This window comes from Rhinatrema bivittatum, chromosome 3 (assembly GCF_901001135.1).
Source record: "Rhinatrema bivittatum chromosome 3, aRhiBiv1.1, whole genome shotgun sequence".
Taxonomy (NCBI): Eukaryota; Metazoa; Chordata; class Amphibia; order Gymnophiona; family Rhinatrematidae; genus Rhinatrema; species Rhinatrema bivittatum.
The window spans coordinates 487,568,064-487,587,759 of record NC_042617.1 but is presented as its reverse complement, the minus strand read 5'-3'; the positions used below and the strand labels follow the sequence as shown (position 1 = coordinate 487,587,759).

Genomic DNA, 19,696 nt, shown 5'->3' with positions numbered 1-19,696 from the left:
AAATGGGTTACAGAAGCATGGACAGAGTAGAAAATGTGCATACTGGTAATGTATGTAAGGTATGAAAGAATTACATGGATTAAAGATGTTTATGAAACAATAATTATGTTATTATATTGTACTGTATGGTAGGGGTGTGCATTCGTTCCCTACAAATTAGGAATCCACAACATATAGGGCCATATTCATTGAATTTGTGGGGAAGCGAAATGTATCGCGATTCCCCACGAATACAACAAATCTTCGCCGAATTATTCGGCCGCCTAAAGGAGCCAATTTAAACAAACCCCTCACCTTCCTGACCCCCCCCAAGACTTACCAAAACTCCCTGGTGGTCCAGCGGGGGGGAGCCATCCCCTGTACTCACACCCTCGGCTGCCGTATTCAAAATGGCGCCGATAGTCTTTGACCTACTGTGTCACAGGGGCTACCGGTGCCATTAGTCAGCCCCTGTCACATGGCCATCGGCGCCATCTTGTGCTCCTACCATGTGACAGGGGCTGACCAATGGTACCGGTAGCCCCTGTGACATAGTAAGAGCAAAGGCTATCGGCGCCATTTTGATTACTGGCAGCCGATGGCCTGAGTGCAGGAGATCGCTCCCGGACCCCCGCTGGACCACAGGGACTTTTGGCAAGTCTTGGGGGACCCTCCTGACCCACACAAGACTTGCCAAAAGTCCAGCGGGGGTCCAGGAGCAATCTCCTGCACTCGGGCCGTCGGCTGCCAGTAATCAAAATGGCGCAGATAGCCTTTGCCCTTACTATGTCACAGAGGCTACCGGTGCCATTGGTCAGCCCCTGTCACATGATAGGAGCACAAGATGGTGCCGATGGCCATGTGACAGGGGCTGACCAATGGCACCGGTAGCCCCTGTGACATAGTAGGTCAAAGGCTATCGGCACCATTTTGAATACGGCAGCCGAGGGTGTGAGTGCAGGAGATGGCTCCCGGACCCCCCGCTGGATCACCAGGGAGTTTTGGTAAGTCTTGGGGGGGTCAGGAGGGTGGGGGGTTGTAGTTAATTTAATTTTAGCGGGGAAACGAATAGGAATTAATGTATAATCGTATCGGGGGGCCCCCTTGCCGAATGCAATGTATCTGCCCCCCCGACGAATACGAATCCCGAATGCAATGTATGGCGTCCCTCTGCACATCACTATTGTATGGGGTAATTATGATGATTAGGGTGGGCCATGCTGTTGTGATAAGAGGAAAATTAAAATTCAAGATGAGAAATATAGGATTGGCCCTTTACAAATAGCTTTTTCTTGTGAAATCTTAAGCCAGTGTTTAAAAATTGGGGAAGATTCTTAAAATTTTGATCATGGTGTTCTCTGATAGTGTTGAAGAAGAAGGATTGGTCCATCTAACTTTCCTATTTTTGCATAACATACTTTCCCTCCAGACTGCTAAAATCCTTACTTGAATCCTCCATAACAAATCCATCGACAAAAGAAATCAAAATAAGCCAATGCCTGCAATCCTTCCTCCACAGGATCAGCACCTGTCCTATGCAACTCCGACAAACACAGAACTACTCCCATTTCAGGAAGCAAATAAACAGCAGGCTTTTTCTGTCAGGCCTTTAATGCCAAATCCCTTACCCTAGGAAAGCCACTGAACTGACTGTGGAAAACTGCCTAGCATCACCTCCAGTGCCTTGAACATGCTGCTACAACCTATTGTTTTGATAAAGTGTTATTTTTTAGTTATAGTTAACAGTATTCTGCTGTGATACTATTAAAGTTTAATCATTACTATTGATTTAATGTTAAAAAAAAATTTTAGGCCTGAGGTGCACCTTAATATTGTCAACCTGCTAATGACATCTGTTTGTCTGCTGCAATTCTAATGGATTGTAAGCTGCAAATGACCTTTGATGGTATGTTGCTATAACCCCCTTTTCGGTGGTTTTCCTGAAAAGAGAGGTACTTGGTGTCCCAGGGCCAGTTTCTCTGCCTCTCTCTGTCCACAGAACCTGGGTGCTGGAGTCTTTTCCAAAGGGGGGAGGGGTGGAATATCATCCTCTAAGGCCCTAGGGTCTACAGGGAGGAAACAGTTTCTCCTTCTGTTTCTCACAGATGCACTCACAGTTATGATGCCTTTGCTTTAGGGTCACCATTAATTCTCAAAAGCACACTGGACTCACTTGTGGGATTTTTCAACAAAAATGTACTGCAACCAAAAATTATCTTCGAACTGCTCAACAACAAATCTTTTCAAACCACAAAAGAAAATCCAGCAACACTAATTATTTCAGACCTGCACAGTTGAGTTAGTGTCCCTTCAGGTGGCAGGGACTAGGAAGAGGACCTAACTCTTCCAGGGATAGAAGTTGGGCTCCAAGGGCAAGACTGGGATTTCCTGTCTTTTCTTGAGTGTTTAACTGGCCCTCTGGGGGAGAAAATTCCAAAATACAGTAAAAAAAACCCCTAAGTCCTAACTCCTCCTCACAAGCAGAAATGGTGACACAAAAATTCCTCCCAAACAAAAATACGAACCAAATCTTCTAAAAATGAAGCTCACTTCCCTGGGGGGCAAGACACCGTTATCCCTTCCTTGTGCTGCAGGTAGGGAAATGCAGCTCTTTCCCAGACCTTCCCCTAACAGGGGAAAAATCCTCCCAGAGGCAGGAGCAAGGTCCATACAAAAATACAGATTCTTCACCAAAATACGGTCTCTCCAAAACTTCAACTGCTGAGACAACCCCTGCCAGACCAGTTGGGTATTGGGCCAGGGAATATGTCTTACTCCCTATTATTAGGCGTGTGGGGCCTAAACATGGCAGCCATGCGACAGCTCTCGTATTTGGAGGAAGTAAAAGTCAAAGTGCCACACCTCTTCCCTGCTCTGCCTGCGGTTATGCAGGCTGACTGACCAATCCAGGTGTGCTTGTACGAGATGGTCTGCTATCTCCTACTTAATCCTAATTTAGGGCCTAAGAAAAGGACAAAAATACAGTGGGGACCTAGAGGGTCCCTATACTGCTATTCAACTATTCTGACCCCCATTTTGGGTGAATTGGGTATTCAAAAAAGTGAGCAAGAATCCAAATAAATAAATAAATAAATAAATAAATAAAATCCTGCAGAAAGGAGTAGGAGTTGGACGTAAGCCAGTTCCAAACAAATGTAAATATGTTCAGGTCTTGGGGCTGCACAAGTAAACAAAAGGCATGTATATATTTAGGAGAATGGATTTTGTAGACAGATATGTGGGTATCATGCAAAAATGTGGTATCTATGGTGCTTTGGTCCTGTGCATTACAAATATCTTTTTTGAGGCCATGTCAAATATTCCCAGAATATACATTTTCCGATAGTCACTATTTTCAAATGACTTCTGTAGGGAGAAAAAGTGTTTCACCCCTGTAAATCAACTGTCTGAAAACTGTCCGCCCTCAATGTGGCTAACCGCATGCCTGTAGCTGCATTAAGAGGCATTCGTGGAGGCATGCTTAGGTCGGGGGACAAAACGTACAAGCATAAACTCAAGTTTTCAAATCTACATGCACACCTTTCCAGCAAAAGTCTACCCACGGAAAAAGCAGGCGCAAGTGCCCAATGCTTACTCCGCGCCCACAGCCATTTTCAAAGTGAACGCCCCCATCTGCTTTCCCTTTAAAAGACTGTGGGCAGAAAGCACACGCAGACTTTGCATCAACACGAGCCGTCTGAATACTGCCCCAAGTGAAATTGTTTCCACCATTTGTCCTCCATAGACTCCCCCCCAAAAAGTGTGGGTGAATTCAGGGGTGACTTTCTTTAAAATAAATAAATAAATAGAATAAAACATCGAGTTGGGCAGGGATGGGGTACTGTGGGTGGGGGGAAATTGCTGTGCAGTCCTTCTCAAACCCCCCCACCGACCTTGCTTCTCCCATCTCCCCATCCACCCCCCCACCACACAGCGTCAGCCTAACCGCACCGCACTATTCTTTTTCTAGCCCATCCTCACCTGATTTCTCCTCAAGCCTCTTTTCTCCACCCTTTCCTTTCGTTCTGCCCACCTTACTGCTGCTGCTGCCCCTCCTATACTTTTCTTCCTCTAGGCAGCAGGGGTATTGGCTCCTGGGGCCTCGATGACATCATTCTTCATTACCTCCTCCTGGTGGGGGCGGGGAGTGAAGAGGTGCAAGCTCCCAGGGTTGCCATTGGCCCAATTTCCTCTTCAGAATTAGAGATGCAGCCACAATCAGAAGCCTGCTCATTTTACACCGTATGTTCAACAGATGATGTTTGCCAGGCTGTCGCAAAGATTCCGAATCAGTGACCTGGCATGAGCCGCCACAAAATCGCCACTGGGTAAGTTGAACCCTATAACACTATCTTGAGGGATTCATAAAACTGGTCTTGTCAAGTGTCTCAACATAAAGATAAGATGTAACAGCATGAGAACTTTTTGACAGCAGTACAGAGTGTGAATCCAGTGAAAAAGCAGATATTCAATTTTATGAAACTCTGTGTACCATGCTGGTAAATATGAGCTCTACAATATGGACATGCAGAAGACAATTTTTCTTTTATTTTTTTTTTTACAGGTTCACTGTGTGGATGTGGTAAGACACAAAGCCAGCCAGGTACCTTCCTGCTAAGATTTGCTACAATACCAAGACACAAAATGCCTGACTCACATCTTGAGTCAGTACAACTGTAGATTCCAGAAATAGGTATATTGAGTGCCTGGTTATGCTTCGGAAAGCAATGTAGCAAAGGTAATACACAGATATAGCAAAAGCAATGATGATAATAAATAATGTAATGCTATATTTTCCTTTACTGTTGCTAAAAGGGTCCAGGAAAGTGGCATGTCTGTCCCTTGTAGAAGTTCAGGAAGGGAAGGGGGAGGGGGGGGGGGTGACCTCTCTTTCCCATGCCTCTGTTAGTTATATCCTTTTCATCTGTAAATCTGAAAGCACGTTTTGAGAGATGAAGGCAATCTTTCAAAATGTAGCCCAGAATGAGAATCAGCTTGCTTTCTCTTATAACCAACTCATCACAGAGCCTGTACATCTGTTTACCTTTCCCTTTCCCACACTTGTTTTGCAGTCACATGATGTAGGGTCAGTGAGAGAACATGGAGGCCTACCTTCTGAATTCAACCTTAACCAAGCTTGTCAGACTTAAGCTAAACCATTCTATTACATTCATCCAGTGGGGTGCACAAGCCATTCTATTCAAGGCACTCTGTATCGGTGAAAACATCCGTTAAGGATACAAAAGCTTGTCTTTGTATAATGTTGATATACCATACAGAAAATGCCACACATTGGAGGAATGTAATAGGTCAATGGACTGGCACAGGGATACACAGTCTTTGATCTCTAAGCCACTGAATAAAATCTAATTCAGGTTGGCAGCAGCTGAAAGCCATTATTAATGAAGGTCATTCAGGGCCTTCCATGAAATGAAATGTAGCATCAATTCAGTTCTCAAATATCCACATCACAAAAAAATACCTTCACAATTGGCACAAACCAACATTTTGTCTCAGCAGAAGTGCCAAAGACTGAACAAGCAAGATGACTAAATTACTTGCTCACAAGACATGAGCTCTCCAGCACAAAGCTGAGATAAAGTTAGAAACTTTAATAAAACATATTTTGTTCCTAAAAACAGATTTCTCATTTTTGCTGTTGATGGTGAATGATCTAGTATGGTTATTAACACATTAGTGTTACCAACTGCAAGTAACAGGAACAGTATGCAGACTAAATGCATTTTGTAAGCTTCAGTATGGGCCTATGTATCAAGCATTGTTTTCATAGACCTTTAGTACACTATGTACACAGACCCGTATATATAGTTAATCTATTCACTTTACCCAATTACTTATTGGTCTACAGTCTGATGTATTTAAAGGCCTATTTTTCATTCAAAAGAATTAAAAGTAAATGCGTCAGTGTTAGGAAGATATTGAAAGAGAAAGCCAGGAAGACTTGACCTGAACTTTTGCGCTACGGATGGCTGTCTGCAGATTTTTAATTCCATAAATAACTTTTGTCATCCTTTAAAAAAAATAAAATACACTTGGAGGACATTTAGAGAGAGAATGAAATCCCTTTAAATAGCCATTTCCAGCAGAGCCATTATTTGCAGGGTTTATGAATAAATAAATCCCAGCTGTTTCACTGACCTTCCAGGACACTGGTACCTCCCTCCTCCAAATGCTACAAAGCCATCCAAGAAAACATTCTTCTCTCTGTTTGCCTTATTCCAGCGTTCCTGTGGGAAAAAAAATTGTTTTTTCCTAATCATCCTTGAAGAAGTAAGCTTAAAATGATTTCTTTGGGCTAAAAAAGACCTAGTGCAGCTAAAACTAACCCACACATCTTGAGAAACTGCATGTATTTCAGCCTATTACGATTATCCACAAAAGCAACGAAAGAGAATGATAACTAAGTGACATGACAACTATTTTAACTTATAATCATAAGCAAGACACATCCTGAATCTTTTCAGTCTGTTTTTTCTGTCCAATGGTGCAGTAGAAGGTGGATCACATGTGTTTTAGGTATTCTTCAAGATGGCTTCTACCTCAGTGAAGGCTTGTTTTCCCAGCTCTGGCAAATATGAGCCTCAGAGTTATAATTTAATATAGTCTTCTTCTTCCAGACCACTGAAGGTTTAATAAGTGCACTGGAGGAACAAGAAAATTCCTGACCAGTGGATTCTATGAAAAGATGATCATCACAAGATCTGAAGTGATGAAACAATAGTCATTATTTCAAGGAAATGAGTCCCTCTGTAGCAGGGGTGGCCAACTTCAGTCCTTGAGAGTCACAAACAGGACTGGTTTTCAAGATATCCACCACGAATATGCATGAGATAGATTTGCATTCACTGCTTCCATTGCATACAAATCTCTCATATATATTCGTTGTGGATATCCTGAAAACCTGGTCTGTTTGAGGCTCTCGAAACCACAGTTGGCCATTCCTGCTCTATAGGGTTTTGACATAATTTCAGCAATGTGGTTGTCATGTTAATCCACTAAGGTAGACAGAAATAAAGGTCAGTAAACAAACTATAGATGATGCCTCTGATGAATTTAATGTATTTGTAATTAGCTTTCAAGAATGATGTTTCCTTCATCAAGTCAGTGCAAATAATTTTACAGATCTGAAACTAGGAAAGCATGTCAAGATTCATGTTGTTAGAGCCATGGCATCTATTACTGGCCTCCATTGAGGAGATTTGCAATGCTGTAATGTGGAGTTCAGGCCACACTTTGATGTCCCATTACTATTTAGACACTGAGTTCCGATGCAACAACAGGTTTGGTCTGTTTATCCTCAAGGATTTCTTTATTATTTATTATTTAACATTTTTATATACCGACGTTCTGGTAACAATGTTACCAATCACTTCGGTTTACATAGAACTTAGAAATGACTTAACATGAATGTCTTACAGATAACAGGGAATCTATGGAACTTGGACAACATTGAATTGAATTGGACAACATTGAATTGAATAAATAGTAACTTATACAATATACAATATATACAATTTTAACTAGCAGAATTCCTATAAATTAGGTTAATCATGTAACAAGTGGTTGAAGATTGGCAGGAGGGAAATTCAGATTAGGGGTAGAATTCAACTCCATCACCTATCTTTTTATTTTCATGTTGTTACAAAAACAAAAGAGAACACAGAAAAGTTTGCCCAAGTACATGTTATTCCATCATTAGTCTGGCAGTTCTTTTTCCCTTGTTTGTTGTAAGTCAGCCCTTAGCTAGGGATTACCCTGTGTGCCTGTTCACAGAAAAGACAAAGTTGCTTACCTGGGATGCGACTGTTCCTTGATGCTGTGTGATCAGAGTCAGGGAATCATCCACACAATGATCAGTTTCCCCGATGGATAACTCCCATAGGAGCGAAAAATAAATTTGCATGGGCAAAGAAGGAACTTTGAGTATCAGTCTCATCTGAGTTTTATTAAGACCTTCATAATAAGGGTATCAAAAGATAAGCATACCATCATTCTCTCCTCCAGTGAAAGGCTATCCTGACTGTCTCCTGGAACAAAAGCTCAAGATCTTCCTGTTCAAAGAAGTGATGAACATATCTATCCCGGATGTTCCCAACTTGAGAAATATCTTGTCCATCACTTCTTGGTCTAGAGACCAGTTGTGGGGGTTTAGAACACAACCAAGCTTGCATGATAGGATATTCTCTTTTTCTGCCAGGTTTGTGGCTATTAAGTCATCCCTTAAAATATGGTCCAGTTCTACACCCTCAATCTCCACAGAAGTGACCTTGTTCTCCAATTGTTCAGAGAGGACATGGCTACCCGATTTGCTGTTTGTATCACGACAATTTGATCGCCACCTGATCTCTGAAAGTCTATATAAAGTGTTTATCACAGCACAAAGGTCTAGGAAACTGAAGTGAATGAACCTTCCTGCATGGACCAAGGGCCCTGGGTTTGAAGACCTTGTGTGTGAGATTTGCAGGCCAGGTTGCAGGCATCTGCTTTCATAATAATGCATCTGTTTTCAAAATAATTTGGTAAAGTGGAATTTTGAAGAATAATCCTAAATCCAGAATGACATTGGAGAGTCACAAAGAGAAGGTTATCTACGAGCTGTCCTGTGATAAATGCACCGCTGTAGTCCTTGATTGATACCAAGTGGAGTCAGACCAAAGTACCATCAGAAATCAGTGTAGCCCCTGGGTCCTTTGGTGCCAAATGGGTTGCTCTTGACTTGGCAGAGAAGATGTCCGTTAATCTTAATTTCTGATGCTTGATGGCCCTGAGTGACATCTTTCAGCAGATGCCATAACTAGGGACATCATGCTCTAGCCCTAGACAGCGTATGCAAATCTTGAAATGGCTAGTAATGGACATCTTGACATTGTGGCAATGGCAATGCATGAAGTTGCTGGACTTGTTTCTGCCAATGTGTGGAAAACAGACTAAGCCATAACCAGCCAATTTGGCACCTATGGCCAAGTGAAAAGCTGCACACTCACCCTCTGCCCCAGTCATCCTGTCCCAGCAGTCTCCTCTCAGTCTCTTTCAAACATCCCCTCCCACCTCAGATCCAGCCACCCTGTCTCAGCAGTCTTCTCCTAGTCTCTCAATCCTCCAACTCTGGGCCTCAGCCACCCTGTACCAACAGTCTCCTTACAGTCTATCAACCATCCCCCCCCCCCCCCCCCCCAACAGCCCTAGCCATCCTGTCCAAGTGGTCTTCTCTCAGTTTCTCAACCCCCCCATGGTCCCAGCCACATTGTCTCATCTGTTTCCTCGCAGTCTTGCATCCACCCATCTCCCCCAACCATGCTTTGCAAGCAGTCTCTTAAAACTCTTTCTGAGCTGCAGATTTGCAGAGTCCTCCATTCTGAGTTTCAGCCTGGCCTGCACCTGGCTGCTATTGCAGTGCAGTATATGGTGGGGGTGGACACAACTGCCCAACCTGCCTCTTCTCGCTCTTTGCAGTCTGCTGGTACCAGTGCTTCTTCTTAGGGAAAGTTCAGCATTAGCCCGTGCGAGTTTGACCAAGGACATATTTGCAATAGGGCTACTATGGCTCTGAAAACAGATGTTGCAAAATAAAAGGACAAAGTATCATCAGAAAAGAAAGCCAACCAAGGCTGCAAATCAGGCTGACCATGGGAAGCAAAACCTCAGGTCTAAGCAACATGTCGAAAAAGAACGAAAACTTAGAAAGTGCCACAAAAGATTAATTAAGGTGAACTACCAGGTCAGAGAAGAAGAAATAATTGACTGAGCAGGCCCAATCATGAGAAAATGTTTCTCTGAGGAAAAGACCATGGAGAAACACATTCGTTGTCACCATAAACAAAAAAAGGACTGCACGAGCACCATGGGGTTTGTGTGTACATGGAGAAATAACGCGCATGCCCAAATAGCTTTCCCGGCCTTTTCAGAAATCTCTGAGAATCTGTATCCAGACTGGATGACATCACTCACTGATGTGGCTGATCATCCTATTTATCCTGGGAGGATGCCTGTACTGCCCTCAATCAGGTCAATCCAGTAAAGTGCGGCCGCGTTTACCCCGCTCCTAACCCGCTTTCTACTCACTTTCCGGCCGCGTTAGCCCTTCCTGCGATCCACTATCCCCTTTAACCTACTCTTACCGCGTCCTTAAATCCCCAGGTAACCCCTTCCGCACACGGCATGTATATTGCATGTAAACGATCGAATTAGCTATTCCCTACCATCCAGTAACGCGCGCCCCGACTATCGCTTTTTTACCCTGCCGTTTTGCCGCGCGTTTAACCTGCTAACTTACCGCCTACCCTTACCCCTGCGTTAGAGGCAGGGGTAAGGGTAGGCGGCAAACTTTCTCCCAGCCCTCGCTCACCAGCCCTGGCCGCGTCAATGGATGCTGGTCTCCGGGGCAGCCCCAGTCCTCTCCCCCCTCCTCCCGAAGCAACGAAAGCGGAAACAATCTAAAAAGCGAAAAGCGAAAAAAAAAAAAAAAAAAGTAGCAACGAAGTGGACGGTCGGGATGGCCAGTCCTCTCTCCCCTCCTCCCGAAGCAAGGCTGCTTTACTTTACTGGATTGACCTGACACGCTTTGAAGCTTTCCCGTATTTTTTCTTCCCCTCCCTCCACTTTCTTCCAGCACTTTGCTTTTTTCTTTTGGGGGACTCTCGTTTTCACCACTTCAATTCCCTGCTCCCCCCAGCAGCTAAGGCCTCCTCCCTCCTCACAGTCCCATGTGTAAAGCAACGACTAACTTTTTTTTTCGCAGTCGCTCGTGATTGCCAGTCCTCTCTCCCCTCCTCCCGAAGCAGGAGAGGAGAGAGGACTGGCAGTGTAAAGCAACGACTTACTTTTTCGCAGCCCTCCTCCGAAGACGGACATCGGCTCCCCTGCCTCCCGGAGGCCTTCGCCGGGAGGCAGGGGAGCCGATGTCCGTCTTCGGAGGAGGGCTGCGAAAAAGTAAGTCGTTGCTTTACACTGCTAGTCCTCTCCCCTCCTCCCGGAGCAAGGCTGCTTTTCGCGCCTTGCCTCGGGAGGAGGGGAGAGAGGACTGGCAATCACGAGCGAATGCGAAAAAAAAAGTTAGTCGTTGCTTTACACATGGGACTGTGAGGAGGGAGGAGGCCTTAGCTGCTGGGGGGAGCAGGGAATTGAAGTGGTGAAAACGAGAGTCCCCCAAAAGAAAACAGGCAAAGTGCTGGAAGAAAGTGGAGGGAGGGGAAGAAAAAATACGGGAAAGCTTCAAAGCGTGTCAGGTCAATCCAGTAAAGTAAAGCAGCCTTGCTTCGGGAGGAGGGGAGAGAGGACTGGCCATCCCGACCGTCCACTTCGTTGCTACTTTGTTTTTTTGCTTTTCGATTTTTAGATTTTTTTCACTTTCGTTGCTTCGGGAGGAGGGGGGAGAGGACTGGGGCTGCCCCGGAGACCAGCATCCATTGACGCGGCCAGGGCAGGTGAGCGTAAGAGAACCGTCCACTTCCTGGTACCTGTCATTTCAAATGTCATTTGAAATGACATTTGAAATATCAGATACCAGCGTGTCCGTGAAGCGTTAGGCCCGCGCACCCAGGTTACTGTATAGGCGCTGTATAGCGCTCTATACAGTAAAATGGGTTGCACGGGCCTAACGCTTCACGGACGCTTCTTAGACGCAGCTTGCATTTGCAAGCTATTTACATACAGGATCGAGCGGTAGGTGAGCCGGACTGTGCGTGCGGCAACCACGGGTGCGCCCAGCACTAATGCGGCTCTCCCTACCGCTCCTTACTGGATTGACCTGAATGTTTGTGAGTGTATGTGTGTGTGTGGGGGGGGGGGGGGGCTGAGGAAGCAGAATTTCTGTGACTCCTTGTCCTTCATTGCTTACTAGTGCAACCCTAGACTCTTGAAATAATGTCCTACGTAAAAAACTGAATTTTCGGTGGGGGAGGGGGAAGAACACTTGCTAGCAATAACATTATTTTATACTTCTTGAAACATGCTAAATGGCTTGTAGCCTTATGATTTCTCATAAGGATGCCATCTAAACAGCAGACAGTGCCAGGCAGTTCTTGGAACAGCTGATTCACTGTCCACTGAAATACAGTATGTAAAGGTTTCTACATTTTGCAACTGTAAGGCATTTTCTATGAGACTCAGCTAGCAGGATTTGCTGATTTGCCTATGGCAGTGGTTCCCAAATCTTGCCCTGGTGATCCTACAGCTAAGTCAAGTTTTCAGGATATCTATAGTGAATATGATGAAATACATTTGCATATACTGAATAAGTGTATGCAAATTTATCTCATGCATACCCATTGTGGATAATCCGAAAACCTGACTAGTTCTAGGTTTACCAGGACAGGTTTGTGAACCACTGACCTGTGACAAGCCTATTTTAAGAGAGAAGCACTACTCTGGCCAGTTCTGCAAAAATGGCAACACTGATAATCAGGGGTTTAGTATGATCTTACAATCCCCACACATTCTGGGAGAACAACAGGGATTTGGATACACACAATTGGTGCATCCCATTTACTTTACTTACGGGCCGATACAGTAAAAATCGCGGGAGAGCAGGCAAGTGCCCGCTCTCCTATGCGCGCGATTCAGTAAGTTAATTTATTTAAATTAGGGCCCGCGGTAAAAAGAGGCGCTAGGGACACTAGTGCGTCCCTAGTGCCTCTTTTTGGACAGGAGCGGCGGCTGTCAGCGAGTTTGACAGCCGACGCTCAATTTTGCCGGCGTCTGTTCTCAAACCCACTGACAGCCACGGGTTCGGAAACCGGACGCCGACAAAATTGAGTGTCCGGTTTTCAACCTGCGAGCCCATTTTAATTTTTTTTTTTAATTATTTTTAACTTTTGGGACCTCCGACTTAATATCGCCATGATATTAAGTCGGAGGGTGCACAGAAAAGCAGTTTTTACTGCTTTTCTGTGCACTTCCCCGGTGCCGGCAGAAATTAACGCCTACCTTTGGGTAGGCGCTAATTTCTTAAAGTAAAATGTGCAGCTTGGCTGCACATTTTACTTACTGTATCGCACAGGAATTTATTTATTTATTTATTTATTTGTTTCAATGCATATACAGCAAAGTTCTCTGATTCAACGGCAGGGGAGAAGCAAAACTGATACTTCACACATCCAGCAGAGCTCTCTGCTTCAACGGCAGGGGAGAAGAAAAGAGGGTTCGCACTCACAAAGCGGGGAGTAGCTGGCTTGTTACGGCGGTTACTACCCCAAACCAAATGTGCCTGATACTTCACTTTCGATGCACATCCAGCATGGCTCTCTGCTTCAACGGCATGGGAGAAGACTTATACGTCACGCATATCCAGCATAGCTCCCTGCTTCAACGGCAGGGGAGAAGAAAAACAACCAATAAGGGCTAATAACATAGTCTGGGTAAAACAAATAAGCATGGGTGCAGCTTGCTTATTGCGGCGGCTACTACCCCTAACGAATCAAGCTAGATATTTCACTTGGATGCAGCTCCATCACTGCTCTCTACATTAAAGGTGGGGGTGGAAGGGAAATAGAACCAAGAGCTAAGAGAAACAGATAAGTATGAGAGAAAATATGTGTGAAGCTTGCTGGGCAGACTAGATGGGCCATTTGGTCTTCTTCTGCCGTCATTTCTATGTTTCTATATATGTTTCTATGTTTTATATACAGTCATTCGGTGCAGCCATCACAACGGTTTACAAGATTCAAACAGAAAACAGATAATTAAACAATGCTGATCGTTGCAAAAATAACAGTGGGAGGGATGACGGGATGGGGAATGACTAATAGGGATTTGCATGTTGCGGGCGCTATTAGTCTCGGGGGGGTTGGACGCACATTTTCGACGTGCCATTACCCCTTACTGAATAAGGGGTAAAGCTAGCTCGTCGAAAACCCGCGTCCAAATGCCGGTTAACAGTGCGCTCCGTGTATCGGCCTGTTAATTAGCAAAATAATACTTCTTGCTCCAATTCTTATAATTTATGATAGACAACTGTCTTCTAAAGTTGAGTAACCCCTTTTATTAATTCCATTCCCATGCCAAGCAAATTTTTTTTTTACCTATTTGTGGCATTTCACTACCATGCTGGATATAAAGGCTGCACATCAGCACCTCTTACAATTCTTAATGCTTGCAGTCAAGCCCTTCAATAACTTGTTCATGGTTTATACTATTGAACGTGAAGCATTTTTCAAATCTTCTTCTTCCCCTCAACATGTACTGTCAGCACAACAGGCTATAGATTACCCAGTTTTTCAGCATGTAAATCCACTTGCACACTGGCAATATGCTGAGGGAAAACAATTCAATCAAGCCTTGAGGGTAGTATTATACAATGATATTGAGTTATGATCCTTAATTAGGAATGGCTGACATTAGAAATTCTGTTAATAATACAGCATGGTTTCATCAGATTTCACTTAACTTGTGATAAAATAACACAGAAATGTTTTTTTGCAACTCAGGGAAAGGGCAACTTACCGGCTTAAATGCTGCAGGTTCAGGAAAATATTTTGCATTTCTATGTATCCAAAATGGAGAGAGCATCAACATGTCACCAGGAGGAATTGTATAATGCTATAAGGGAAAAAATATATATAACTAAGGTAAATGCAGAATTGCAAATGCTCCAAACAAAAAATGTTAAGGTAACCTAACAAGTGCATATCTGAACTAGAAAGAGGGAATGGGTTAGTGCTTAGAATAATAGGATGAATTCAATGCCTGATTCTGCCATTATGACTTGCTATGACCAAGTCTTTAAATGGAATGGTGCATACCAGTTAGGGCCTGCAAAAACCACTGTGCAAGCTGTGCACTTGCACAGGGCAGTGAAATAGAGGGAGCGGTGGCCTGGAGGCCATGGTTGAGATAAAAGGGAGGCTATGGGGCCACAATTTAATGTGGACAAGTGCAAGGTGTTGCATATAGGGAAAAATAACCCTAGCTGTAGTTACACGATGTTAGGTTCCATATTAGGAGCTACCACCCAAGAAAGAGATCTAGGCGTCATAGTAGATAATACATTGAAATCGTCAGCTCAGTGTGCTGCAGCAGTCAAAAAAGCAAATAAAATGTTAGGAATTATTAGGAAGGGAATGGTTAATAAAACGGAAAATGTCATACTGCCTCTATATCGCTCCATGGTGAGACCACACCTTGAATACTGTGTACAATTCTGGTCGCCGTATCTCAAAAAAGATATAGTTGCAATGGAGAAGGTACAGAGAAGGGCAACCAAAATGATAAAGGGGATGGAACAGCTCCCCTATGAGGAAAGGCTGAAGAGGTTAGGGCTGTTCAGCTTGGAGAAGAGACGGCTGAGGGGGGATATCATAGAGGTCTTTAAGATCATGAGAGGTCTTGAACGAGTAGATGTGACTCGGTTATTTACACTTTCGAATAATAGAAGGACTAGGGGGCATTCCATGAAGTTAGCAAGTAGCACATTTAAGACTAATCGGAGAAAATTCTTTTTCACTCAACGCACAATAAATCTCTGGAATTTGTTGCCAGAGGATGTGGTTAGTGCAGTTAGTGTAGCTGGGTTCAAAAAAGGTTTGGATAAGTTCTTGGAAGAGAAGTCCATTAACTGCTATTAATCAAGTTTACTTAGGGAATAGTCACTGCTATTAATTGCATCAGTAGCATGGGATCTTCTAGGTGTTTGGGTAATTGCCAGGTTCTTGTGGCCTGGTTTGGCCTCTGTTGGAAACAGGATGCTGGGCTTGATGGACCCTTGGTCTGACCCAGCATGGCAATTTCTTATGTTCTTATGTTCTTAAGGTGGATCCCATCCCATTGGCAGTTGAAGTGAAAAAGAGGCCACAAGCCCTGTCAGCAGATCCAAACCCGCTGGTGGCCAAAATGAAGAGGCCACGGGGCCGCCTGTGGAATCCCAACCCACTGACGGCCAAAGTGGAGGAGGGCCAGAGCTGCCTGGTGGATCCCAATTCACTAGCAGCCAAAGTGAACAGAAGGGCCCAGGCCTCCCAACCCGCCAGTAGCCCAAGTAATGAGGAAAGCCTAGCAGACTGCAACCTAAGAACACAGGGAGAGGCCCGGATGTGTGTGAGAACGTAAGTGAGAGTGAGAGAGAAAGCGTGTGCGTGTGTGTGTGTGTGTGTGAACGTGTGTGAGATAAAGGGAGCATATATACTGAGTGTGTGTTAGGGAATGTGTGAGAGAGAGGGCATCTGTATGTGTGTGAACATGTGAGAGAGAGGGAAAGTGTGAATGAATGCGAGCATGTATATGTCTGTGGATGAGAGAGGGAGCGTTGTGTGAGCGGGAGAGGAGAAGGTTTGTGCACCAGTGTCTACACCTCCCCCCAACTGATCCACAACAATTTCAGGGTGACTGGAAATAGCAAAGTCGCTTACCTGTAACAGGTATTCGACGAGGACAGCAGGATGTTAGTCCTCACACATGGGTGACATCAGATGGAGCCTGGCACAGAACTTTAATCTCAAAGAATCTAGAACTTTCAAACATGTCCTACTGAGCATAAGCTGCTGTAATCATCACCTTGCCCCCTAGGCAGAGTCCCTCAGTCCAAAATATAGCTAATACATGGAGAAAGCAACTCCCAGGGGAGGAGGATGAGTTTTGTGAGGACTAAGATCCTGCTGTCCTCAGAGAACACCTGTTACAGGTAAGGAATTCTGATTTTTTGAGGACAAGCAGGATGGTAGTCCTCACACATGGGTGAATCCCAGGCTATAGGCTGTCTGAGCTGGACAAAGTGGGATGTGCTGAAAGCACCACCTCTCTCCCTTTTGCCTGTGAGGCAGCCGACCCACAAAGGGGTCTAGGTGGGAAAAGAGTTGTATTATGCAAAGAGAAAATCATAGAAAAGACTGAGACCAAAAACCTCAATGTGTAGCAGAGGCGCCTAAGGCAGGGGAATGATGAGAGTGCTAACAAGATACATACTCCACATCACGGAAACATTACAAGCAGGGTTTCGGATCAGTAAACCCCGACGACGACAGTAGGTCTAGAACCTCCTGGATACAGGAAAAAGTCTAAAGAAATAAACAAGAGAAGAACTCCTGGACGAAGACCGCACAGTTTTTTCCATGTTAAAAGACAACCAAAAAAACAACTGGGGCTTGAGAACTCCCCAAAAGAAACTGTGGTCCACTAACATCCAAAGGACAGACTGTCTCTGCAGAAGTGTGCCCATGGCTGGCTAATAGGCATAATGGGCAGAAAACCCAAGCAATGCTTGGAAGAATAATCAGCAACAACATCAGGGTCTGTGACAGACCCTATGTGCCAAAGCACCAGACATAGCTGACCAGCAGGACAGCATCAAGAGTTTCAGGGGATGAAAGGCAATCCCTGAATGGGATCGCCAGCCCAAACCCCTGATCAGGGAGACACGTTAGGCTTGAAGCTCACCCACATTGCACTCTGCAGGGCTATCCATCCTGTCTACAGGATAGTTCAGGTAAGCAAGAAGACACTTTGGGCAACCTAGTGAAGTGAGAAAAGCTAAAGGCAGTACTGGCCAGAGCTTAAATATAGAGAAAATGTGGTGTATCTTTTCCTACAGATATACACTAAGACAATGGCTCTCAACCTTTTTCCCATCGTGACACATCTGACAGACCACGCTCTCGTGTGACACACTGCTCATTACAATTCACATCAGAAATAAAAAATAAAGGTCCGGTATTATTTTTATTGTTAAGAATGACACAAAGGAAAGATACATATTCTGTCTAAATAGAAATAGCATAAATAGCAAACATCCCACACCAAAACAGCACCAATTTCCAGTACAAGCAGTAAACACCTTACCTAAGAAAAAGCAACAATGAAAATATTACACCAGGCCTTAAGACACCAATACACCTCCTATTAGGAAAACGGAACAAGCCAGGCTACTATAGAGCCCTATACAAACTACATGCCAGCAGAAAACCTCACCTGAATCATATGTGCTGACCCTCACCTAACAAAGAATAAAAAGACCAAAACACATAACTAGAAGCATGCAGACAAAAACTGAATTGGAAACCGCAGCAAGCCAGAGTCTCTGTATGCAGTGTAACAAAGGAAAAAAAAAAACATCACCAGTCCTTATAAAACAAATCAAGAAATATAGAATCAACAGCAGCAAAATCATACTAACAAAAAGAACAGATTATTTCAAAACAGCTGATGAATGGAATATCCAATAATTAAAAACTCATATCAAAAATTTCTAGACACCAATAAAATATTTCAAAATAGTATAGAAACATAGAAATGACGGCAGAAGAAGACCAAACGGCCCATCCAGTCTGCCCAGCAAGCTTTCACACTTATTTTTTTCTCATACTTATCAGTTATTCTTGGACCTTAGTAACTTTTTGGTTCTATTTCACTTCCACCCCCGCCATTGCTGTAGACTAGAGAGTAGTGCTGGAGCTGCATCTAAGTGAAGTATCTAGCTTAATTGGTAAGGGGTAGTAACTGCCGCAATAAGAAAGCTAATCCCACGCTTATTTGTTTACCCAGCCTGTGCAATTCAGTCCTTGTTGGTTGTCTGAGTATAATTCCACTTTACTTCATTCCCCCCTGCAGTTGAAGCAGTGAGCTGCGCTGGATATGTATTCCAAGTAAAGTATCATGCTTAATTGATTCGGGGTAGTAACTGCCATAACAAGCAAGCTACACCCATGCTTATTTGCTTATCCAGACTATGTAATTCAGTCCTTGTTGGTTGTTGTCTGAATATAAATAATCTTTTCTTCATTCCCCCCTGCCACTGAAGCAGTGAACTATGCTGGATATGCAATGAAAGTGAAGTATCAGGCATTATTTGGTTTGGGGTAGTAACCTCCGTAACAAGCAAGCTACTCTCCTCTTTTGTGTGAATGCAAATCCTATTTTCCACATTTCCTCTTGCTGTTGAAGCACAGAGCAATGTTGGAGTCGCATTAACTGTGTGTATGTTTATTGAATAAAGATATTATCTCTAGGTAGTAGCCGTCATTCCCGCAAGCCACCCCCATGCCTCTTCTCTTCATTCACATCGTCTAGACTTTATGGATCCACAGTGTTTATCCCACGCCCCTTTGAAATCCTTTACAGTTTTAGTCTTCACCATTTCCTCCGGAAGGGCGTTCCAGGCATCCACCACCTTCTCCGTGAAGAAATATTTCCTGACATTGGTTCTGAGTCTTCCTCCCTGGAGTTTTAAATCGTGACCCCTGGTTCTGCTGATTTTTTTGCAATGGAAAAGATTTGTCGTTGACTTTGGATCATTAAAACTTTTCAAGTATCTGAAGGTCTATATCGTATCCCCCCTGCTCCTCCTTTCCTCCAGGGTATACATATTTAGATTCTTCAATCTCTCCTCATAAGGTATTTGATGAAGACCATACACCTTTTTGGTCGCCCTTCTCTGGACTGCCTCCATCCTGTCTCTGTCACTTCGGAGATGCGGTCTCCAGAACTTAGCACAGTACTCCAGGTGAGGCCTCACCAAGGACCTGTACAAGGGGATAATCACTTCCCTTTTCTTACTCGATATTCCTCTCTCCATGCAGCCCAGCATTCTTCTGGCTTTAGCTATTGCCTTGTCACATTGTTTCGCCGACTTCAGATCGTTAGACACTATCACCCCAAGGTCTCTCTCCTGCTCCGTGCACATCAGCCCTTCATCACGCATCGAATACATTTCTTTTGGATTTCCACACCCCATATGCATGACTGCACGTCTTGGCATTGAATCTCTGCTGCC

The 19,696-nt window shown here is 44.1% G+C and overlaps 1 protein-coding gene across 1 annotated transcript in view; it reads right to left on the bottom strand.

Annotated features, from left to right (window-relative positions):
- The window catches only part of LOC115088107 (24-hydroxycholesterol 7-alpha-hydroxylase), a 308,210-nt gene that overhangs the window by 121,532 nt on the left and 166,982 nt on the right, over positions 1-19,696 (bottom strand). The window contains exons 9-10 of the mRNA XM_029596064.1: positions 14,440-14,535; positions 6,139-6,227 (exon numbers count right to left, since the gene is read on the bottom strand). Of these exons, the coding sequence (XP_029451924.1) occupies positions 6,139-6,227; positions 14,440-14,535 (185 nt within the window). The remainder of the gene's footprint in view (positions 1-6,138; positions 6,228-14,439; positions 14,536-19,696) is intronic.